Genomic DNA, 24,766 nt, shown 5'->3' with positions numbered 1-24,766 from the left:
GAGTGTTTTCACACCCATCAACTGTGTGCAATTCCATTCAAAAACGCCTTGATTTGGCTGTGCTGTTTCCATGGCAACTCGTGGCCAACGGTCAGATCTTTGACCAGCGCCTTGCAGAGAGACCCCCCCATCTCCCCACGCCCTCCCCAGCTTTCAACATGTGGCGTCTTCGTGTTTTGTTGACGGCCTTCAGATCGCTTTCAATCTTTTATTACATTTTTCTATTCATACTCTTGTATTTATTTAGTCATACTTTATATAGTTGATGTCCAGAAGAAGTAATAGTAGGACCAAGCAGCCAATGACGGAGATGAAAAAAAAAATGAATTCTTAACTTGTGGAATATGCCTTGAAAAAAAAACATCTACAAACTCGTGAGGGAGCGTCCGCAGTTTCTCCTCCGGTTGAACTTCCAAATTGACTCATTCCGTGTTTAATGGCAACAGAAACCCGGCGGGGACGAACCTTTTGGCCATGAGCTCTCAGCCAATCAGCAGCCTCCTCCGTGAACCTGTGGCGACCCGCTGGGTTGATTCATAATCCTGCTCGCAACGAGCCGTCAGCGCGTGTGTGAGAGAGTGAGAGTGTGTGTGATGAGTGCAGACAGCTGCACATGCAGATGAGAGGGGAGATGATGAGCGGAAGTGACAGTGTGTGTGTGTGTGTGTGTGTGTGTGTGTGTGTGTGTGTGTGTGTGTGTATGTGTGTGTGTGTGTGTGTGAGCGCGCGTCAGCAGGACAGCACTGAGTCACATGTTAACACTGAAAGCTGTCGTGCGTCTGCCATAAAAGAGAGAGCAAGATGACGTTAAATTGAATTAGGGGGCGTTGGCTTGTCGCCAGTGGGCGGAGCCAAGCTGCATACTGGCCTTAAATCTGCCAGTCACATGGCACAAGACATGCGGGGCCTCCAGCACCGTCAGACTCTCTTCAGAACGTTGGAACAGAATTGTCGTTTCTCGTTAATTGATTAACGATGTGGGAGGTGCTGCTCGTTGCTCCGCCTCTTTTTAACCAAACCCACACGGAAGTCAGTGGACGATGTTGTGACTGCGTGGACACTCTGACTTGAACTGAGGTGCTTGACCTCAGTTTTGACCTATCGGGCCGCTTTTAACGAATCATGGGCTCTAAACTTTGCAGAAAGGGTGGGGAGGACATTTTGCAAACATTTGTGGTTTCTCGCAAGGTGACAGCCGACCTCAACAGCGACAGCCGGACTTTTCGTAGTGAGAGTCTTTTCATTGTCCGCTTCAACTCGTCGCTAAGCCTCGTAGGGGTGGCGGCGAGGCGCTGAGTGGCTGCGGCTCAAACGACCTCCTCAGCTGCAGACCCCCGGGCTCACCCTGCTGATTCGCCCTTGTTTCCCGCTGAACGTCTGAACCGCTGCGATTCGACACGGCAGCACAACCTGAGCTGCGATTGTAAGCAAAAAAAAAATATATATATATATAAATAAATAAATTGGGGAAAAAAATAACACCTTCTGCTGGAGGATTTTTCCAGCGGCGTCCTGCTGATGCGGCTCCCCCGCTGCTCCGGGTTTTTATCCGGCAGCCACCGAGATCCACGGCGCTGATCCCGATATCAGCGTTCTGTAATTGGAGGGAAATTGAGAAATAATGAGGCGGTCCCGGGAGGACGTGATCAGCTTAGCGTAGCCCCGCCCCCTCCCATCCTTCATGTGCTGACCGTGTCTTTGTGCTTTCAGGTGATTAAGGAAATCCCCCCCCGACCCTGTCAGAACACCCGCATCAGCACACGCACACACACACACACACACACACACACACACACACACACACACACACACTGAGGTGGGTGTGTGGCCACGCCCCTCCATCCCTCACATGCCTGGAAGAATGAAGCGCTAAACGTGAGGAATCGTGTCTTTTTTTAATGCGATGACGGTCAAGTAGTGTTTTCTGCAGTGGCTGCAGGAGACTTTCAATGTGCAGTGGTGGAACAAAGGTTTGGACACCTCATGGTCTCAAGTCTCCAAGTGCAGTTTATTTCAGTGCGGTCGCCAACTTTCACCCTCATGCTGCACCTGCACTCTGCTGTCCGGCTCAGAACTGGATGCTCGCAAGCGCAACAACTAGCAAAGTTAGCAAAAAAAAAACAATGAAATCATTTCCATCTGTTTATTTTTGTGCCTCTGAGGCAGCCAAATCTTTTGAAAAACACACAAAACAAATTCTCTGGCAAATATTTAATGACAATAAATGGGATTGAGTAACATTTTACGGCCGTCCGAAAACGTTCCACCACTGTATTTATTATTTATCTGTGAGGAGATGTTGCCTCGTCTGCCTCGGAAGATAGTCATAAATTGATCTTCCACTCCGTTCCACAGAAAATGTGTCCCATACTATTCAGTTATAGAAATAGCCCCCTTTTGGATGTCACAAAGGGCCTCTGATAATTCCCCCATGTTAGCGGCCCTGTCATCAGCCAGGCGTGGCTCCGCCCTCCTTGTTTTTGCCTCTCTAAGCCTGTGAAAGGTTACTTTTTTCTTATCTTTTATAGCATTTTTGCTGCTTCCCTCACTCCCTGCTGAAAACTTTCTCTGAAAAGCTCCAGCTACTTTGGTAAATTGTTTTTTCTGTGTTTTGTTGAAAGATTATTTTCATCCAAAACGCAGTTGAAAAGTCAATTTCACTGACGGCTCTCTGCCAGATAAACCAGCAGTTTGCTGTGAGCTGCGCTGCCTCTGTACACCCACTGTCCTCCGTCTGTGAGCGGCGGATGAATACATGGCACAGTCGGCTGCACACTGGCACAAAATATCATGTCTCCAGTGGCGCTCCAACTGATTTCACAGATGTTTCCCGAGGCGGGAATACTCATTAAACGTCTGCACGAGTGGCCGCGGCAGCAACGCTAACCAGCGTCGTCACAGCTCCAGACTTGCCTGCTTGGTTGTGGCACTAAAGAAAAAAAAGAAAAAATAACACCACCAAACCCTCATTTCCTCTGGCAGGAAATAAAGGTTTGCTAGCAACGGCCGGCAGGGCACATTGTGGGCATGCGGAGGTGTAGCAGCGCTGAGATTAGACCTCCGTCGGAGATACGCATCAGGTTTGGACAGACAAGTTCAGAGGTCTCAGCTCTGTTTGTCAGGCACAAAATTGAAAAAGAAAAAAAAAAAAAACAAAGATTCAAAATGTCAGGGTTTGGCCCGAGTCGGTCACCAAATCAGATGAAATATGATTAAAATTGTGTGATTGAGCCACCAGAGATTGAGAGAAAACAGTAAACAAGATACTTTGCAGGTGAAGTGACGTGTGTGTTCGCTGTGATCAAGGACAGGAATTTTAAATAGAAGTCCAAAAATATTTAATTAATTGAATAAATAAATACACACACACACAAACACACACACACACACGCACGCACACACGCACATATATATGCATGTGTGTATATATATATGTGTGTATATGTTTTTTTTGTTTTTTTTGCAAGGTATCCTGATAGTTTGGCCGTAGCTGAAATTCCAAGCTGTCTGCCAGTCAGCCTAACCTCTGTAGCTGCTAGCTAAAGCCTGAGCTGTGATCAAAACCACATGCTTCTGTTAGCACTCTTACATTTTGGTGCCATTCTTCTTCTTCTTCTTCTTCTTCTTCTTCTTCTCCGGCTATTTTCTAATAGGAAATTACACACACTCACAGCGTGTACATTAAATTGGCGCCTACGGGGGAAGTACAGACTGCTGCGCAAGTACCTGATAGCATGAGCAGCATCCTAGCATAGCTAGGAGCATTTCCGCTAACTAGGAAACATTGATAACAGCCAACAGGAATTGGCTCTCATCTTGCCACCGCTATAAAAAAAAAACTAGCTAACTAACTAAATTAATTAATAAATAAAACAAGGGCACTAAAACCTTGGGCCCAGAGATATTTTCAAACACATCCACACATCCACACTTCCTGTCATTTCCTGCGGCGAGAAACCTCCTCCCTGGGGAGCTTATGATAATGGCTCCATATGCGTCCTGTCACGCTGATCCTAATTAATTGCTGGGGGGAACAAAAAAAAAAAACTGGAGACGCGGTTGCAGAGTACAGTTGACCTCACAGTGTAACAACACAGAGAAAGAGGGGGCTTCAGGGGGAAGAAGGATGTTGAAGGAGGAGGTTGGGTAGTTAGTCAGTTTGACCTTTTCCTCTTCACTCCGTCGCTTCTTCACTCACTGTTTTAGGACGTTGGAGTTTTAGTTTAAGTCATTTTAGCACCCCAAGTGTGGGAGGAGTCAGAGACTCAAAAAGGGTTTTGCAAGACTGGCATGCGGAAAACCTAAATGTCTGCCAGTGTCTTCTCCCAGTTTTCCAATAATGCAGCAGTAGCAGTGAAAAGGAGAGCAAAACCTTCGGTCTCAGTCGCATCCGTGGGGGGAAAAGTCAACTTGGAGGAGTCGCCCGTTGCTGCGGCGACAACTCTTTTTTTCTTCTTCTGCACTTTACTGCTCTTCTGTTACAACAATACAAAACAATACGTTGCCTCTCTCGCCATCATCTCGCTTCCACAATCCCAACCATCGCACGCTTACACAAAACGCTTTGGCTTTGAAAAACAGTGTCACCAAATGCTGGAAAACGTTCTGCTGTTTTCCTCTTTTCCATCATCATCCATCAGTTTTGTTTCATAATTCGACTTGTGGCGGCTCGTTTCAGCGGCACTCCCGCCTCCAGCATTCCGGGATTTCCCCCACCGGCTATTAAAACCCCTCCTCCAGACTCGCCGTGGGCAGCGGCTGCGAGACCAGCGAGCAGCGGCGGCGGCTGAATTATTGAACACGGCGGAGCTCCCGGGCCGTGTGTTTCTATGATATTGGTAATGAGGCCGCAGGAGATGGTGGCCGGTGAGAGGAAGAGGAGGAGGGAGAAGAGGAGAATGAGATCTTCTTGATGGAGTGCCGCGGTGCGTTCAGGTGCCGGATTTACCGAGGCCGCGCACCAATGATGACTTCACCCGCGGCACTTCGCTCCGCTTCCGGTCCTCCCACGAGGCCGAGCGCTCCGTCCACGCAGTCACTGACTGTCATTTTTCAAGCTTGCGGAAGACCGGCCCGGAGTTGCTCAGCACAAAAGATTTCCTGTTGTGTAACCTGGAACAGAGTTCCATTGATTTTAATTGCCAAAAAAAGTTTTTTTACGGACGCAGTGGAAACTTTTGCTGATGTTGCAGTTTATCCTCTGAGGCTATGTGCCGTCTGCCAGGAGCAGATACATTGATGGATTAATCAGATTAATCCTGAGAAGTCTTTGCAACCCTTTTGCCATTAACACACGCTGGGTTCAAACACCATGTTTCTGTCAGAGACCAAAGAATCTTTGACAATTTAACCTGAACTTCAGTTCAACCTCAAGGCAGAAACAAGAAGGTAAACGGACAGCTGTACCGGTGAGCTAAGTGGCTCTGCGTTTAGCTAGCGCAGTCTGTTTTCCCAGCACAGCGGAAACTCCTTGGAGGCGGAGCTTCTTCTGGAGTGTTTTCGTGCCACATAAATACGTGAAAGTGTCCTGGAAAAACTTGGAACCATATACTGAGGTAACTCCACTGTTAACATCGCCGCCTCAAACTCTGAACGCAGGCGGGGGGGGGGGGGGGGGGGCGGGGTGGTAACCAATAATAAATAAATATCTCTAAAACTCAGAAAAGGTTTTTTTGCAGAGGGTTCATCCCAAGTTTCCCAGGCAGTGACACACAGACTTGGAGGTTCGGCTCTCATTTTATCAGGAGAGACGGCGTGAACATCAGAACTGGCAGAGGCGGAGACCGCAGACGAGATCAAAACCTGCAGGGAAAACAAGGAGAGAGAAAAAACCTTGGGAGGGAAGATTTAAGCTGCTGTCAAAACACAAACAAAGAAAAACAGCGGTGACCTTTGCTGCCGTTTAGAAGTCGCACCCTCCTGTAAACACCTTGGCTTCCTTTATAATTGCATTTTAGCCCGGCGCCCCCTGCAGGTGAAGTTTTCTAATCCAGCCTGCAGCTCTAAAGTCAAAGGAAAACACTGGGGGGGGGGAAATGTAAAAAAAAAAAAAAAAGATCTTTCCCATAACTTCCTGTTACCGTGTGCCACGTCCTGTTCCGGCAGGGAAACAGCCGAGCGGTCGGTTACCTTCTCACCCGAAGCTCCTCCCCTATCTTACCCGCTCACTTTTGGTGCATTTGGCTTCGTGTCTGGGCCGCCGCGGATCCGAAGGTGCGGATCTTCTCCGGGACGCTCGAGAGACGCAGCAGGCGGCCTGAATGCAAAAGCAGGCGCGGCGTGAAGGAACCAGGATTTCCATCAGCGGCAGGAGACCCCGAGATGGTGGATTAGAGGCCTGGATTTGCTTCTGAAGGGGGAATTAAGGACGAGGGCTCGGGGAGATTTACGGCGCAAAATGAAATTCAGCGTGTGCGTGTGTCGGTGTGTGCGTGTGTGTGTCGGCCTCCGTGTCGGTGTGTGCGTGTGATGTATTTGCTCAACCTTTAGACGGTAAACGTTCACCTGGCAGGACCTCGGCTCTGTGAAGCCTCGGCATTAAAGGGATAGTTCTTCCAGAAACTCTGTCAGGGGTCTGAATCTGTCTGAGTCTCAGCGGTTTTGTCATCGAGGCTGACGGGCCGAGAACTTGCCCCACCCTCTCTGGAAAGTGCTCTCCTCCCTCTCCGCCGCCCTCCCTCCCTCCCTTAATGGAACGCACTTGATATGCGATGCCCCGCCGATCCTTGAACGCCTCATCCACCTCCTCCTCCTCCTCCACCTCCACCACCCCCCCCCTCCACCTCGCCGCTCTCCAGTGAAGCTCCCGCTAAAGCACGCCGCCGTGCCCGGGCCTCGCTGCTGTTGTCGTAGCAAGAATAATATTTATCTTCTGCATGCGTTCTTCTTCTTCTTCTGCCTCTTCTTCTTCTGTAATTTGCCTCTTGACATCTCCGAGCATGGCCGCCGCTGCATGGAAGCTTTATTTGGTTTGCAGCGATATCGAGATGTGATTAGCGGTGGCAGCAGCGGCGGCGGCGGCCGCGGCCGCAAGCTAAATGTCTGCAGGAAAAGGCGGCAGCTGGTGCCACTGCAGGGCGAAGACGACATGTTTTACTGCACAAACACAGCCACTCAGCCGCAGCGCTCCTGGCCACGCAGGAGCTACTGCAAGAAAACTACATGGAGGGGCTTGTTTACCCTCATCCAGAAGAACATCCAGCTGTTGTTTATGTTTTGTTTTGTTTATTCGTATTCATGGATTCCACAAAAAATATTATCGAACGTCATCAAAAAGGACTTCCGGATTGCGGCAACAAGGCACACCGCCACTAGGGGGCCTGTAGAGTTTCTGATGGCTTTCATCCAGCGGAGAAGAACCAGGAGAACCAGAGCAACTTCAACAAAGTAGCATATTTAACCCTCTGTTTACTGCCTGCAGCTAAAACTGATGTTCAGCTGGACCTTCCTGTCGTAAATCGTTCCACGAGCGCAGTCCAAGATGGACGCGTCCAATTTCTGGATCTGTTCACTGACTGGGTGGTGAGGCGAGTGGTGCAGAATGATCCCTAGCTTGCCGCCGGCAGCTGTGAATGATACGAACAGGACAAACTGACCTGGATGTTCATTGACTCCGACTCATCGAGTCACCAAATTGTGTTTTCTGCAGGAAGGCACCAGAGGGTCAACCCCCCCCCCACCCCCTTCCAGGGACTGTCTGAGTTGTGTGGCTTTTGCGTCTATCCGCTGATTGTGTGGAAGACTTTGATTTTCCCAAACATTACTTGCTCCCTCCCTCGGTGGAGGCGGGGCCTAATCCGTCAGACGGCCGTGGCGCTCCGTGCCAAGCGGCACTGAACAGCTCTGTGGTCGCCACCGAGCCAAAACAACAGCGTCCTGGAAACATAAATACCGTATCATTTTCAGTGGAGCAAAAAAAGGGCAGAAAACGCCAGCAATACGCTTTGGTGCATGCATGTGTGTGTGTCTGTCCAACTAGGGAGGGAAAATCAGCACTTTGCACAGGACAAAGAGGTGTGAACAGCATTTTTCAACAGCACACCAGGGGGCACTGTTGCAAGGTCTTCCTGGTGTGACAGCTGCATCTGATGGATGCAAATGAGAAGAAACTTCAGGCTCTGACGAGTCTTTTTTCCGGGGTTACATGACGTGGAATTGTCTCTTTTCAGGCTCTGTGGGATCTGTTTTGTTTTTTTCTGTTTTTTTAATCATCCAGCCACACAGTAAAAATGGTCATCACGTGCTTATAAAAGCACATGCTTTTTTTTTAAGGCTGATGTTCTGTGTTTCTGCGGAGCGACTGCAGGTTCTGAACTTCGTGTTCTCTGGTTCTGCAGCAGCAAACAGCTCGCTGAGGCTCTGCCCCCTGATGGCTGGCTGCATGTCGAGCTCAAAAGGCACATTTGATGCAGCCGAGTGGCACGGCAGCTGTGCCATGGAGAGAGAGAGAGAGAGAGAGAAAGAGAGGGAGAGAGAGAAGGAGATTGAAGTCGTAGACTGACAGTGGAGAAAAACTGTGTACCGCAACCAAACAGTTGGGACTGTGATATGTTCATAAATATGAATATCAGGGATTTAACCCAAATTCATGAGCTGTGAAGTTGAAATTGAACTCTCGGCTGATTCAGCTGGGAGTGTGCGTGTGTGTGTGTGTGTGTGTGTGTCTTTGGTGTTTTACTTGCAGCTTTATGATGTGAGGAAGTGCTTTTTTTCTTATGAATTTCCTCTAAAGGTCAGCGAGACTGCATTCACGTATTACACACGTCCCGCAAGGTATAAAGGGGGGGGGGGGGGGGGGCGGGGAAAGGTTACTGTTATTGTTATTGTTTGTCACAGTTGTGGATGTGAAAGTGAGAGGAGCAGCCGTTAAAAAGTTTGGCCTGTAAAAACTGGGATGTTGTTGATGATTATCACAGACATGTAGGAGAGAGAGAGAGAAAGTGTTGATATGTGGGTGCGCAATGCTGCCACCTCTGGTCGAGCTCGGGCACTGCAAGTAATTCTTTTTAATTAAATGTGAATGGTGACTAGTTTAAATACGTGAGAATAAGTCAACCAAAACCAGGAAGCTGCGTTGTTTGTAGTGCACTTTCTGGCCCATAGATGCCGCTAAAACATACACGCTAGGCCTTTGGAATAATACGCAACCATTTGTTTGGAGGAGCGAGTGTTGATTTAAGTGGCGACTGCTGCATAACAAAAAGGCTGTTTTGTGAGCCACTTCATCTACATTGAATCAGACTGAAAGGAAATGGCTGTATTATGATGATTGCCACCTTTACTTTGTGGAGCATCAAACGCACCAACCTTCTGATGTTGCAACATGCAGGCGGCTTGTTGTGATTGTCTTCGTTGTCGTTGTTCCATCAGAATTATTGCCTGAACTGTCGAAGCTCCTCCTGGTCGGAAGCAGCTGGAGAGTTTAAAAGGGGAATCGTATCATTTGTGATTTGCTGTTTGTTTTTTTTTTTACTCCGAGGCGGATCCAGACACTCCCGCCGCCCCACACCACACACACACACACACACACACACACTCACACACACACACTAGAACACCCACAGACTCACAATGACTCAACAGCTAAGTATGAAGCAACAATGATTTGCTTATCAACAGTCTAACTTAAATTCATCATTTAGGATTACACAACATAAACATTTAGTGAATTGATTTTATTTGTTATAATTATTTCCCAAAATTGGGAAGCCCATATTCCAACATGAAAAGTTGAAATTCAGTCCAAAATGAAGCTTAAAGCCGAGAGAAAAGCGGTTCGGTGAACAAAGGGACAATGTTGTTGCCAGTTTTACATTTTTAATCATTCTGGGATGCTGCCGAGTGTGTGTTGTCAAAAAAGTTTTGTCTTGTTTCAAGTGACTCAGACTGTGACTTCTTGCCCCTCTGAAATCTTGTTGTTCATCCTTCAGTACCTTGAGCAGTTTGTTCAGATGGTGAAAGCATGCCGGCCGACGATAATCTGGAGGGGGAAAAACTGAACCAGGTCGGCGTCATATAAAATATTTACGCCATTCCAATATGAAGATAAAGCCCTCAGCGAGAAATCTGCTGAAATTCTCCACTAATTAATAATTAAAGATATTTCTACAGTAAATCAAACACAACTCTGACACTTCTGACTACGACTGGTGTCTAAATCAGGATGCAGAGGAAAAAAAGCCGGTGGCGTCAAACCAACAAATTAAGCACATTTGTTAATAGATTAGGTTTTTAAAAAGAAAACACACAATGATGTAGAGTTAATTAATTGAAAGCTGGAAGCTTTTTTTCCCAGTTATCTGGAGAGGAGCAGAAGAGCCGAGACTGAATTAGCGGAAAAGTCACACTGACGCCAAAAAAACACCCCCAAAAAAACAAGGAGCCAAATAGGAAGTGGTGAAGGACCTGGCTGACGCCCTCCAGCTGCATCATTCAATTTGGAGATGTGTTTTTTACACAAACCTGTGTTAGTGAAAGCTTTTGGAGAGAGAGAAAAAAAAAAAAGAAATACAACACCAGTCAATAGCATCAGATGTCGTCCCATTAAATAGACTAGAAATAAACATGTTTATGGTTGCCGAACATTTCTGGACAAATGCTTGAAATTACAGCTGGGAAATTGAGATTTCAAGTTGTGAATTTCACATAAAAAAAAACGTCTTTGCCAAACCAGTGTTTTTCAGCAACTCGGTAGCAACTTCTAAGCGGGAAGTAACCTGCTGCATTGCAACGTTAAGCACACACACACACACACAAATATACACATACACACACAAAGGAAGACTAGGAGACGGGCAGCCAGACCGCTGCAGCTAATGAGATTAGCTTGGATGCTAGCGGCAGTTTTATCAGAAGCGGACGGCGTTTTAACACATCAAAAGGAGAGCAAAGGAACATGACTAAAGGCCTTTCCTCTGCTCCCGATGCTACTTGGCAGGAGTTTAGTGAAACGTCTCGGCGCTGCGCTGCGCCATGCCAAGCGGCACCGGGCACTCGCTGAGCATCACCAGAGGAAACCCTGCGCTGCTCCTCCTCCTCGGCCTGCTGATGAGGCCTCTTGAACTCGCTTTTGATTGGCCCCTGTCACACAAAGGCCTTTTCGTCCGGTCAACTTCACAAAGGATAACACCTATGATTTAAGCTAATGCTTTCATATGCACCCCACCCACTGCTGCTGCTGCTGTTGACCCCACCCACTGCCGCTGCTGCTGTTGACCCCACCCACTGCTGCTGCTGTCGACCCCGCCCACTGCTGCTACACCTGACCCCGCCCTCTACTGCTGCTACACCTGACCCCGCCCTCTACTGCTGCTACACCTGACCCCACCCACTGCTGCAGCTGAACCCACCCACTGCTGCCACCACTTTGTGTCTGACTGATTTAGGGGTTTACTCTGCGCCTGCAATTACTCCTCTCATTGTCTTGTTGTTCTGCTGGCAGGACACAACCTTATTTTACCAAGTTCAACGCTGCGGCTTAGAAATAGAATTAACAGGAATAAAAAATATGTTTCTGGATTTTCTTTTTGAATGTTCTTTTGGCAGGGACGTCTCCGTAGCTAAGCCCGTTTTTTACAGACGTTAAACATTTTTTGGGGGATTGTGAACCTTGTTTTGTTTCTTATTTAATTTTTTTTAGAAGTGTATTTTTCTGTGGGGGGAAAGAGAGAGAGAGGCAACACTGTGAAAGTGCTGGACGGGAGATCAAAGCGTGAAGTGTTCGCCGAAACCACAGCGGCAGCGGCGGCCAGAGAGAATGGGATCAGTGTGAAGCTTCATTCTCCTCCTGTCAAAGTTGAAGTGCAGGAGAGCAATTTGCAAAAAATTCTTGTTCAGAAAAACACGTTTCTGTAGCTCCTCCCACAGAGTCACATGTCGTGGTGTCGCACACATGCACCCACACATGCACGTGGAGGGACACAGCTTGGATTCTCTCAGTTTTCGCCTCCATGGAAAACAATGCTGCACAGTCAGGGCACACACACACACACACACACACACACACACACAACCAGACTTTGACGGCATCTCACTTCAGAGAAATCAGCCACTGCTAACCCTAACCTCAGCAGTCAGATCATCCAGCAGGGTGTTTAGCCTTCTGTTTACAGCCTCCCACATGCTCTGGAGCCCAACACCTGGATGGGGCAGGTGAGAGGGGGGTCACCTGTGACCTGGGACTGGTGTCAGGCAGCACCCTTTGTGACATCAGCATGTAAAACTAATTTCTAGGACTTAGTTCTACAGGTGAAGGGGAATGTTGTTTTTGTTGTTGTTGTTGTTGTTGTTGTCGTCTTCTTCTTCTTCTTCTTCTCCTTCTTCTTCTTCTTCTTCTTCTTCTTCTTCTTCTTCTTCACACTTTCAATGGGCTGCAGTGGTTCACAATTGCCTTTTCTCCAACTCCTTACCTCCAAAATACACACAATGCACACACACACACATATGAAACAATGGAAAGCAAGGAGAGTGGGCAGGACCAGTCCAGCAAGGTCCCGCCCTCCTTTAAACTTCACACTAGTGGGACACATGTGTGTCTGGTTCTAAATCTGGCAGGAGGGAGGCAGAGAGAGAGAGAGAGAGAGAGAGAGAGAGAGAGTGAGAGTAACAGGACTCCACACAGCTGAAGTGGGAGGTGTGTGTGTGTGTGTGTGTGTGGTATGGTGTGGTGTGGTGAGCTGGAGGGGGGTGGGGGGGGGTCACAGGAGTCCAGCAGCAAACGTCCAGGAAACGTCCGCGGCTGCTGGGAGGCGGAGAACACTTTGTTATTGGAAAAGCTGACGTGAGCGTCAGGGCGAGGGGGAGAGAGAGAGAGAGAGAGAGAGTGAGAGAAAGAGAGAGAGAGAGAGCTTGCAGCTGGTCATTGAAGGCCTCATGAAGCGTCTCAGAAGCAGCAGCAGCAGCAGCAGCAGCTTGGCCCAACTTTGATCTGCCCGACTCGTCACACAGTTTAGAGAGAGGAAACAGGAAGCAGAGGACAAACGGACGGACGGACGGACGGACGGACTGACGCAGGAGACGCAGCCATGGTGAGTGTTGGACTTTCACAGCTGCGACTGGGTTCTGGGTGGGCGGAGCTTTGGTGGCTGCCACTTCACTCAGGACTAAAGCAAAGACTGCTGCTGCTGCTGCTGCTTTTTGGTGTTTGCTTTTCATGGTTTATTTATTCGGCCACTTTGTGCTTCACAGCCTCAGGAGAGGAAAAAAAAATTACAAAACAACAAAATTCATTGCAACTTAAAAAAAAAAAAAAAAAGACCCAGAGAGAAAAAGGAGTTAAATGAATTGATTTGTTCTGAAAGTTGGGGACCAAGGAGAGAAGGGGGGGAAAAGGAAAACGCTCTGGAACATTTTCCAACAATTATTTTTCTTTGAGTTGGAATTACGCCGCAAAGTGGTTCTTTGCTTGGCTGTTTGCTGCGGAGCCGCGTCTCCTCCGGCGCTCCTGCAGTGTGCGGCCGGATCAGAGGCGGCAACACATTTGGTTTCAATTACTGCCTCCCACCGGAGCAGCAAGCGGCTATAAATAAGTAACAAGTAGCCAAGTGTGGACTGTCTGCAGACCTACTGTTGGAGGAGGGGAGGGAGGGCAGGAGGCGGGGCTTGTCCTCGCAGCGCTGATGTTGGATTGACTGTGAGTTGCTCAGGAGGAGGCGAAGGAGACTCCGCCTGCCTCGTCTTTGACTGACAGTCGAGCTAGCGTGCCTCTGAAGATGGGATTCGTCCCTACGCTCAGCCCCGATGGATTCTGGCCCCTGCAGAGGCGTTCATTGGTCACCGGGAAAAAAAACTAAACAAAAAAGCATGTTTGAGAGCTTTCACATCATCTTGGAGCCACACGTGAACGTGGAACAAGTATGAAGAGATTTTGGTCCACAGAAAATCAGCAAGTGTTGGAAAGCTGTCAGGAGATGGCGCTGTAGATACAAAGTGTCCATCTCGCAAAGAGCCCCAAGTCAGTCAGTGCGTTTACATGCATTTCTCGTCCAATCGGAGTTCTCACCTTGCCCCCGTATACATGCAGCTGAGAAATTCAAATTATTGACAGGAACATGTCATCCTCCCAACACTAGGGGGTGGAGTGAGTCTTTTCAGCTGGTCAGCTGCTTTCGGTTGACATATTAAATCATTATGATATGGAACGATAGTTCATAATGTACGTGTTACTTGCTTAACAGATAAGGTGTACCCTATTTCTTGTGCTCATGGTGATTTTAAAAGACAGACAAGAACGTCGTCTGCTGTTGGAGGGCTACAGCGCTACGGACCCGAAACTCTCGTTCTTGTTGGATGCAAAGCCGGAGCCCTGCATTTGCTGCGCTACCTTTTTAAAAAGGTCTCCGTTGCGCGTTATTTTAATATGTCCATCCCTTTTAGAAGAGAAAGCATCGCCCGGGTCTCAACCTCTCTCCCAATGTGAACATTCTTATTCGCGTTTGCCAGCTTGTTTCGCACCGTCTGTTTTGTTAGACGGCGTAGTTGTGCGGTCATGAGTCGCGAGAGGGAGGCGTGGCGCGTGCGCACTCGCGTTGTCCAGTTAATAGTCCGACTAAGGCGTATACATGGCAGAGAAATTCGAATTCCAATCGCATTATCTGGGTGTCTCAATCGGAGTTCTCCGATTCCAATCGGAGTTCTCAAACTCCGATCATAATCGGACTAAGGTGTTTACATGCACATGAGTTCTGTGATCATAATCGGACTAAGGCAATAATTCGAATTTCTCTAGTGCCATGTAAACGCACTGAGTAGTGTTTGCAGAGGGAAGCGAAACTAGCGAGGTGAACTAGGGAAGCCTGAATCTGGCGCTCACATTTGTTGTTCTTGTTAGCAGCGGGCCACCGAACTACCAGCTAGCTGCTACACACTAACTATTAAAACTGCTATCATTTGAGAGAAAATCAGGGTGATGTTTTCCAACATGAAAACAGCCTCACTTGCTGCTTCTGTATTTTTCTTTTATCAGGAAAAGTTTCCGATCGAGCTGCTAACATGGTGCTAAACCCATTAGCATTAGCAGCCACAGCTCCTGGTAGCTTCTTCTTCTTTCGCTCCTCTTCTGTGGTTTTTCAGTGCTCACTCCTCAGTTTTTCTCATTTGCACCTTGGTGTAATTGTAGTCGTCTTATGTGTGTGTGTGTGTGCCGGAGCTCCTCCTACCAGGTGTGTCCAGGTGCTGCAAATCAGCCAGATTGCAGTGGTGAAGCTTCACGCTGTTTGTCTTTTATTCCAATTTCAAAGCAGCCGCCTCCACAGTCCCCCCCTCCACACTTTAAAAAGCTTGATTCAGACTTTAATTACTTTATAAAATTGCCTTTTCTTCCAACTTATTTAAACCCAGACAGAAAACCGATGAGTGTTTCTTTTTTTTCCAACCCTCTTCCCCCCTGACTCACCCACCCACCCACCCACAAAAAAAGTGTCTGTGAGCCCAAATTGCCGCCTAGGGTTGAGGTAAGATCTCATTATTCCAAACTTTTATGCTCTTGTGATGAACGCAGACACTCAGTCAGCGCTTGATTGCACACCAGATTTGTCTTTTTTTTCACCGAAGACGGTAATTAACCTTTAAAGAATTTGGAGCGCTGTCTAAACCATCACAGTGTCGGTTCGAGCCGAACGGTTTAGTTTGGCGGTGAAACAGAATCGCCAGGCAAACTTCTGAAGCTTCAGTGCTGGAATACCAATGACTTGTTGTTTTTGACCAGTTTTTTATGTTTTTTCCGGCGCCTTGGTGGCGGTAGGTTCAGTAACTGGATGGATTCATTGGGAGAAACTCATTCATTGGCTGTCAAACAAAATGTCAATATTTTTTGATGCCGATAATGAAACAATACCGGTAGAAAAACCCCTAAAAAACCAAAGGCAAAGTTGTGGTGCTAGAGGCAAAAGGACTGTCCTGAGGAAACAACAGACAGGATGCTACCACACATTCAGGATTTGTCTGTTGATACAGTAGAAATCAACATGTTAAGATCAATCTGAAGTGGCGGCACAGCAAATGAAAACGAGTCCAATGTCATTACGGTGCATTCGAGGGCAGTTAGGAGAAATGTGTTGTGACTTGTTAAACCCGTGTGAGGGGACAGAAGTGTGGTGTGGTGGACTCAAAGGACAGAGAGTGGACCATTGGACTGGTTAGTTAGCGACGTAGGTGTTCTGGTATTTGCTCTATGTCTTTATAGCCTGCAGTTTCTTGCTTCTTTTGCTTGACTCTGAAAGCTCCTGGGGGTGTTGGAAGAAAGAAGTGAAGGTGAATTAATAAATTAATTGCTGTTATTTTTATTTTATTTTGTTGTTTTTTTTCTTGCCTTTATCGACTGCCAGCGTCGGGTTCGAACTCTATCAGACTCCACCCGCTGCAGACTTACCCTCCTACCCTCAGACGGCTTCAGCAGCTGCAGCTGTCGCACCGCCACACGTTTATTTATAGGAACAGATTCCAAACATCTCCTGACCTGCCCTCCCCAATCATCCCAGACCTTCTGACTCCTCCTGGGCTCGGGCGCTGCTCCTGTTACCTCACTGCACATACATGTGGCGGGGGGGCGGGAGGGGAGGCACTCGAGTAGGGCCGATAGCCCATTCTGTTGTGATAACGGGAAAATGAAATGTGTTTCTCCAGTGATTCCACCAGTAAACTGTGTCTCCGTCCTGTCGGTCCAGCGAAAACTCAATACATCACTTCTCCTGCTTCCTTTCATTTTCAAGAAGAGCAGAAAGCAGAAAAGAAGAGCTAAATCAATCAATCAATCAACCAGTCACATTTTATTTGTATAGCACCTTTCAAAATGCCATTCAAAGTGCTCTCAGTTTTGATGGACAAATGGACATATTAGAAGTGAAACAGGACAAAGGAGTAAAGGGAGAGCAACACACACTGTCTATGTATCATAAGGAAAAGTCTCAACTTAACGGTGGCGCAGTGGTTAGCACTGCCGCCTCACAGCAAGAAGGTCGTGGGTTCGATTCTGGGCCTGGGACCTTTCTGTGTGGAGTTTGCATGTTCTCCCTGTGTCTGCGTGGGTTCTCTCCGGGTTCTCCGGCTTCCTCCCACACTCCAAAAACATGCATGTGAGGTCAATTGAAGACTCTAAATTGTCTGTAGGTGTGCATGTGAGTGTGCATGGTTGTTTGCCTCTATGTGGCCCTGCGATGAACTGGCCACTTGTCCAGGGTGTCCCCTGCCTTCACCCTAAGACAGCTGGGATAGGCTCCAGCAGACCCCCGTGACCCTGAATAGGAATAAGCGGGCATAGAAGATGAATGAATGAATGAATGAATAAAAACATAGAAATGGAATTAAATAGAATGCAGGATATAAGGGATAAAGTAGAAAAACACTCAGAATAAAAAGAAATGTGCTGCTTTCTCAAGAGGCTTCCTGTCATCAATCCTCTGAACAACAACGTGAGACAGTGTGTAATTGCGGGTCCTCTTGTGCGTTGTCACCACGCTGGGGCGCCTCCGTCGGCCTTTTGACTGAGCGTCGCCACGACGATCAAAAGATTCACCTCCGCTCTCGACTGGAGCCGTCAAGGGCTCATCAAGCGGCAGCAGCCGCGATCGCTGCCAGAAATCAGGAGGACAAAAGAGAAAATATCCCAGCGTTTTTACAACAAGCGTTGCAAGATTTCATCATCGCAGAGGGTTGCTGCCAGTTTGAGTGGCCACCTTGAAGGCGTCCCGACTCGGGTCACTTTGTGTAATGTCCCCCTGATTTCAGATTAAATCCGGCAGCTGCTTTGTGTCAACAGCAGTTCCAGGCTGGTTTAAAGCGTGCGGCCCATCTCTGTGTTGTTTTGACGGCTGACACGAGTCGGTTTGCACAGCTGCTGCAGGAGCTGAGCAACATCTGTGCCGGATTTTCCGGGAGCCAGCCGGAATACTGAGCTCACTGCTTCTCCTTTTTTCTTTCCAGAAAAGTAGCATCGACTCATTTTACAGAAGTTCCTCTGGAAATCCTGCCAGAGATCTCGAGCCGCTGCGATTGGCCAGGCTGTGTGATGATGTCACACATTCTCAGCTATAGCCAGAGCTTTTGAACGCTGCTGAAAACCAAAATAGCAGGCGCCACTGGAGCAGCTCAGACCTCCCAGAGCTTTTTTCCTTCGTCCTCTCCAGTTTCTTTGTGCCCTCGCCCTCGTTTTGCTTTGTGTTTTTTTACAAACTGGATTTGAAGTAAACAACATAAAGACGGTGATGATTAAACAGAGTCATCCAGCCGGCATTAATCCGCTGTGGCTCTATTGCTCTTCGGGAGCAAGTTTAGTCTCAGAGCGTCGACTCTGTTTCCGCCCGCTGAGCTCGGCAGAGTCAACAAGGATCTTCCTCTTCTTCTTCTTCTTCTTCTTCTTCTTCTTCTTCTTCTTCCCTCTTTTTTGTGCATAGCTGAGAGCTTTTAACCTTCCAGATGCTTCAACACATCAGATAGCATTTAGCGTGTCAGCGACGAGCAGGATGTTTTAGTTTTGCTTTGTTTTTTTCGTTTATATCCTTTGACAGACACGGGAAGTAGACAGGAAGTTTTCGGCGGAGGGAAATAGAATTTGTCCTACTTTCAGAATGCCTGCATTGCTAAAAAGGCATTGCTTATTCCAGACTGTGCAAAAAAACAAAAAAAAACTTATTTAAAGTTGAACTTTGCTCAAATTTATTATCACTTTGTTCCCAGCCTGTTTATACCTGAGGTCGGTCTGAATGTCAGGGCAAAGGTGGAATTTTTATGGGCTAGTCGAGAACATGCTTGATAAAAGGTTCCTTAGATTAGCTCATGAGCATTCAGAACAGATCTGACATTTAGCCTCCGCTAGCTAGCGTCAGTCTTTTATATCTTTCTCTCTTCTCTATTTGCTGTTACGAGGTTTTTCTGTGCAGAGGCGGAGCTACGGTCAGGGTGTAGCTGGGACAGGAAACAGGAGGCTGCTGCCAGCTTGTATGTGTCAGTGTGGTCGCTACAGTGTGAACAGCCTGATCAGAAATCGGACAAGAGGAGCAAATAACTTTTTGTTCAGGGAGTAAATGTTGCTGCAATAAAACATTGCTGCTGGTCAAAAGACTTTTGTTGAATTTTTACTGCACTTTCGGTCTGAAGCGAGCATGAGCTGCTTGTTAGCCTAGCGTGGCACCACAGCAATAGGAGACAGCAGGTTTGGTCACTGCGGAAGGTCAGGAAGTCCAGCAGGTCCATCTTCTCAAGGCTCACTAGGGGTTTGTGCAATCTCAAAAAAAGGCAGCTACTGAGATAACGACAGGAAGTAACAATTTATCATAAACACGGAAGTTTGCAACGATGCATTTCTGTCCAGTTGGACTCAGATCATCTTTATCCAGGACAAAATCTGACTCACCCAAAAAACAAACAAGTCGATTTATTTTTGTCTGATTTGGGTTTTTTTTTCTGTCCTGCGGCGGACAGATGGCCGTGTGTGTGTGCGTGTGTGTGTGTGTGTGTGTGTGTGTGTGTGTGTGTGTGTGTGTGTGTGTGTGTGTGTGTGTGTGTGTGTGTGTGTGTGTGTGTGTGTGTGTGTGAGAGAGAGGGAAAGAGAGATAACGAGAGGAAGAAAATGAAGAAGATGAGTCTGAGAGGAAAGCAGGGATTTGCTAAATGAGTGATAATTGAGTGATCAGACCTCAGTGGGCCTGCAGGTCGACCTCGTCATCAGACTTCCTCTCGCTGCCCCCGGCTCATTTCCATGACAGTGACGACCACAGACCCTCACTGCTGGCAGCTGTGTAGCTGCGGGACGAACAATGCGAGCCGATGGCGGCGCCACAAGGTGGCTCAGTCGAGCAGCAGCCTCCTTGTTAAGTGAAGCTGCTGTCTACAACAAGTTGAAAAAAAAGAAAACAGCGGCGAGGAAAAGTTTTCTTCATAATAACAATAAAAAGTTCTGCAAATTAGAGTCATTCTTGCCTGTTTCGAAGCATCTCGTGTTTTTTGTCTTAATTTATTAATCTCTTTTTCATTCATTTATTAAAAAAAAAAAAAAAACGCCACTGCTTTATATAACGCGGTTTACGACGCTCATATTTTTACCGTCAGCCTAAAACACATGGCAATCCAATTAAGGCTGAGCTCGTCAGCGCGGCGGCTCTACACGTCTTAATCCGATCGGATCTGATTAGAGGATAAAGCTTCCTCCGTCCTTAAACCCTCTGAAATCTGCTCAAATTTAAGTGGCTCATGTTTGAAGGCTCATTGAGCCAGCGAGCCGTCGGACGGTAAACAGGTGGGACGTTCTGGGAAGCCGACAGGAACAGGAAGCTGCTGCCGGCTGGCCAGCTAGATGGATGGATGCTCTGCTGCCTTTTCTTTTTCTTTTTTTTTTGACTTTTTATTAAAGCCTCGCTCCATGTCGGCTTGCGAATACAGTCCGGCAGCGTGGTTCACTCAGATTTTCAATTGTTTGCGTCGCTGTGTCTTGCTGCGTGCTTTTACCTCAAATTTGTTCGTGAAAAGCAGCAGCTAGCGTTAGCAGTCGTCACTTCCTGTAAGTCTTGCAACTGTCTTGCAGGATGTAGGACTGCTCCGAATCAAAATCTGGGCACTGGAGAAGTAAAAGACTCATGTGGGCTTTTGTTTGAATTTTATGCTCGCAGGCCACCATAGTTCACTGGCAAAGGCATTAGAGTGAAAGACGCTGCAACCTGAAATGTAACCACTGGATGTTGCTCTTTCTTCTTCAAAATCTACAAAAACATGACACGCTTAACCTTTAAGTTTTGTTCATTCAGCTTTGGTTGTGTTCTGCTACTCCTGCTAACCTCAATGTTAGCATAGAGCACGGTACTTAAAGTTCCTTTTATTTAAGGGTCCATCATTCGTGAGTCGACCGCTCACCTTTTCATCAACCACTCGAGGAGGGAACAGGGTGTCTGAGTCTGAAGTTTTATCTAGATTACAGTATATTTTAATGATAGGTGCTTTTGTATTTGTTTTTTGTTCAGCTTTTATGCTCATGAAATTGGACATTAAATGTTGTTATTCAACTGTAGAAACAGGATGAATATATTTTAAAAGTATTATTATTATGATTAGATGGTTTCCTCAATTTCACTCACATTCAGGTGAAAATAGAGCTCCCTTTTATTTTCTTCCCTTCAGCTCCGTGCCGTCATAATTTCCCCATCTCTCTGTTTCCGTTCTCTGAGTGTTTCTTTTTTACCCATTGTGTACCATCTCCTCCAGCCTTCCTGCCTCTCTCTCTCTCTCTCTCTCTCTCTCTCTCTCTGTCTCTCCCTCACAATCTCTCTCACCAACTTCCTCCCTGTCTGACCTGCTGTTTACCCTCCTTCTGACCGATCTGCACCATCAAAACTCTGTCCCTAGAAATAAGATTAACTGTTCAGAATGCAGCAGGGAGGATGGCCAGCAGCAGCCAATCGCCTGTAATGATGATGACGATGATGATGATGACGATGTCAGACAGGAGCCACTTGCAGGAAACCAGGCCTGCGCCCTCATCAGTCACTCAGTCAAATTAGCTCTACTCCCAGGTAATAAATTCTGAACGGCCTCGTGGCAGCTGCTGTTCAGGACGAATACTGAGTCCTGATTGGTGCACAGAGGCGTCGCTGTTTGCTTTCTTCTTCTTCTTTTGTTTCTGGCGGCAGCACCGAGGTCAAATCCTTCTGCTTTCATTCCCTTGTCTTTGAAAAAAAAAGAAACACAGAACTCTTTTCAGCTTTATAACAGTTTGATCACCAGTGCTTGACTTCATGCTAATAACTATGTTGCTGGAATTTGTGGAGTTTTTTTGCGACCTCATTTGCGCCTTAAGTTTTTTATTTTTTTATTTTTGGCGGGAAGGTTGTGTTCCTGTTGTCGCACCGTATTTCAGCCCCCCCCCCACTCTCCTTTGTTGTTCTGCAAAGCGTCGCGAAGCAGAAAGTTGTTTGAAAACCTTGTGCCGCCGTGACAAACGGTTTCTTTACTCGCAAACAGGAAGTGAAGGTCGCTCTGCAGCATTTTGCTGCGGAAGGCGGGGGGAGGGAGGGGGGCACGGGTCCGAGCTGCCGAGTGGCGCCGGGCGACAACTCCAGTTGTCGCCTTCGTTGTTGCATTTTTCATGAGCACATTAACATGCGCTGCAGCTTTTTTTTCCTTCTTCCCAGCATTAAGCCGGTCGAGGTTGTGGCCCCGACTCCGACGTTGCCGTGTAAGCAGCAATTTACCGTCACCTTCATCACAGCGAGGTCACAGCGCTGAGTGGGTGGGGCATCAGGTGCAAGGAGGCCTTAACGCGCCGTCCGGTGGCAGCAACTGCCGCTTTTCTGCTGAAGGCTGAGCGGGCGGGACTAATGAGTCAGCAGTTATCCAATCAACAAGTTTCCATGGCGTTTCTTTGGCATTTCTCACGGTTGGCGATACTCACCGGGCAGCCTGACTCACTATTCCCCGGCCGCTGTTGCGTTACTGTCGTCGTCAGACTTTTGAGTTTTTCCCGTCACCAAATAGACAATTTGTGGCTGCGGCAAAAGCAAATTGCAAAGTCAGAAACCAAAAATCAGAAAAAGAAAAAAAAACATCATAGAGGTCAAAGTGTTCATTGATTGGATGGGTCGGAAGTTCTTAACTTAAAATGTCTTCATCTCATAAAAAACCCTCTGCCCAGTTAAAATTTGGTTTTTGTTGTTGTTGTTTGTTTTTTCTTAGAATTAGTGAAATTCACTTCTTTGTTTCATATATGATCTATTTCCACACGCAAAGAGCCTGAATCTAAGCTGACCAAAGTCGAGTCAGTGAGCAGGTCTGCGTGTGTGACCTTTACCTCCGCCTGGGCAGGAGGAACATTGGCGGCAACGTTCCGTGCCTCCATGCAGACTCGGCGAGGCGGAAGCCAAAAAAAAAAACGAAGCCGGCGGCGGCAGATTTGTTCCATATCATACGTTTGCATGTGATTCACTCCTCAGTTGGAGCCTTTTTAATGTAAATGTATCTGTAGGGGGCGCAGGTCGGTGGAAACGAGCCATCGTGCTGACTCACTGATGCAAGCACGACTGAATCAGTGAGTCAGAGTCAGGTTGCAGGGACCGGCTGAGAGTGATGGTGGAGGAAATGACCACCAGTACCTTAGCTGGTCAGGAAGGAGGACTTTATCAATTCAGTTTTATCAATCAATTCATTAATCAATCAACTTTTCTGTGTAAAGCCTTAAAATCACATCCAGTGGCGTCTCAAAGTGCTTTACACAATCAAGAGAAAACCAACTGACCCCCCCCCCCCCCTCAGGGCAGCTTGAGGCAACAGCGGCCGAGAAAAACTCCCCAATAGGAAGAAACCTGGAGCAGACCCCGCCTCTGGAGGGCGGAGCTAACGGCTTTGCTTTGACCGGGTGGGCTGAATAAGGAAATACAAAAGATGAAGAAAAGGGGGCAAGAGAGAGAATAATAATAATAATAATAATAATAATAATAATAATAATAATAATAATGATAATAATAACAATAACAATAATAATAACAATAATAATAATAATAGTATAATTAATGTATTATGTTACTGTATAATTATACATAACGTAATATATATTAATGATATATTGACGCTGGACGATTTGGGTGGTTTCGGTCTTGAGGCTTAAACGTTTTAGCAAGGAGAAGTGAAACAGTACAAACTTTTTCATCTTGTAGTTTATTATTCATTCATTCATTCATCTGGTTCTGTGTGAAAAAAAAGTCCTGTTTCGTTTTGTTTTGTTTTTTTCTTATTGTAGCGACCGTCTGGGTAAGTTTTCCCATCCGTTGTGTTTGTTTTACCGAGGCCTCCCCTGTGCGTGGCGGCGCCGCTGCCTCATCGCTCCTCGGCAAACAGAGACAAGCTGTGAAAAGTTCTCCGGCAAAGTGCTCCGCAAATAAACTTATTGTTATTATTCAGCGCCGCCTCCCCCTCCAACCTTCCAGCCGCCCCGGAGGGTTAATGCGCCGCCGCTGCCGCTGCTGAGCGTGTGAGCGGTTATGGCTCGTGACACAATTATGATTAAGATGTTGGCCGCTCGGGGGTGGGGTGGGGGAGGGTGGAGGAGAAGAAGAGGGGGAGGAGGGATGAGACAACAGAAAGAGAAAAAGGAACCCAGAGAGGTGGAAGGAGGAGGAGAAGCGACAGGCAATTTAGCATCAGTGTCTCTGAGGCGCCGGCCGACCCGCCACCGCTGAGATTCTTTTTAGGGGAAGTCTGAAGAAAACATCCACTGATGTTCCACCAAGGATCCAGCTCAGGCCTCCACCTGGTGAAGAGCCCAGTGGAAGAGTTTGGAAAGGCGACACTCTGCCCGTCACATTGAGAGGGGCCAGTCGGATTTGTTTCCGCCATGTTGGCCAGTTTGAGGGTTTGAGCGCCGACGCTAGCTGCTAGCCGCTAGCCGCTAATCGCTATGCAGGAGCAAAGAAACAAAAAATCCTTCAGTGCCATTCCTTTTATTTCTTTGTTTTGTTTTAGTTTATCTTCATTTGGTGTGCAAATGTGCTTCAGTTCTAATAAAGCTGCAAGTACAGCGGCAATGAATCGATAACAGAAGCTGATATTTCGATAAAACGGCTTTGCACGTTTCACCACAAAACTTTGAAATCTTAAAAAGCCTCCAGAGGTTTTTGAGTGGCCACACTGTTGCTAGCAGTGTGCTAATACTGTGGAACAGTGCCTCGCCTGCTGCCCGCAAATAAAGCTAAAAGCTCATTTCTCCCGGTGAACTGCTGCAGTATTGATCCTGGCCTGCGGTCGGACCCGCCTCAGGCCTCCCCTCGGCACAAACACTGGCTACGAGCTGTTG

General features: G+C 47.3%; 1 protein-coding gene across 3 annotated transcripts in view; it reads left to right on the top strand.

Moving 5' to 3' along the window:
* sgcd (sarcoglycan, delta (dystrophin-associated glycoprotein)) overlaps positions 1-24,766 on the top strand; it is a 130,658-nt gene that overhangs the window by 64,933 nt on the left and 40,959 nt on the right. The window contains exon 1 of one of the 3 annotated variants that reach the window (XM_076022426.1): positions 12,707-13,025. The exons of the other annotated variants lie outside the window; for them this stretch is intronic. Coding sequence (XP_075878541.1) covers positions 13,023-13,025 — 3 coding nt within the window. The 5' untranslated portion in view covers positions 12,707-13,022. Of the gene's footprint in view, positions 1-12,706; positions 13,026-24,766 lie in introns of those variants that run through there. 3 annotated transcript variants of the gene reach the window in all.

This window comes from Nelusetta ayraudi, unplaced genomic scaffold (assembly GCF_046127955.1).
Source record: "Nelusetta ayraudi isolate G7.1 ecotype Tasmania unplaced genomic scaffold, CSIRO-AGI_Nayr_v1 ptg000011l, whole genome shotgun sequence".
NCBI classification, from domain to species: domain Eukaryota; kingdom Metazoa; phylum Chordata; class Actinopteri; order Tetraodontiformes; family Monacanthidae; genus Nelusetta; species Nelusetta ayraudi.
Note: the sequence above shows the minus strand (reverse complement) of the source record. Positions and strands in the feature narration are given on the sequence as shown.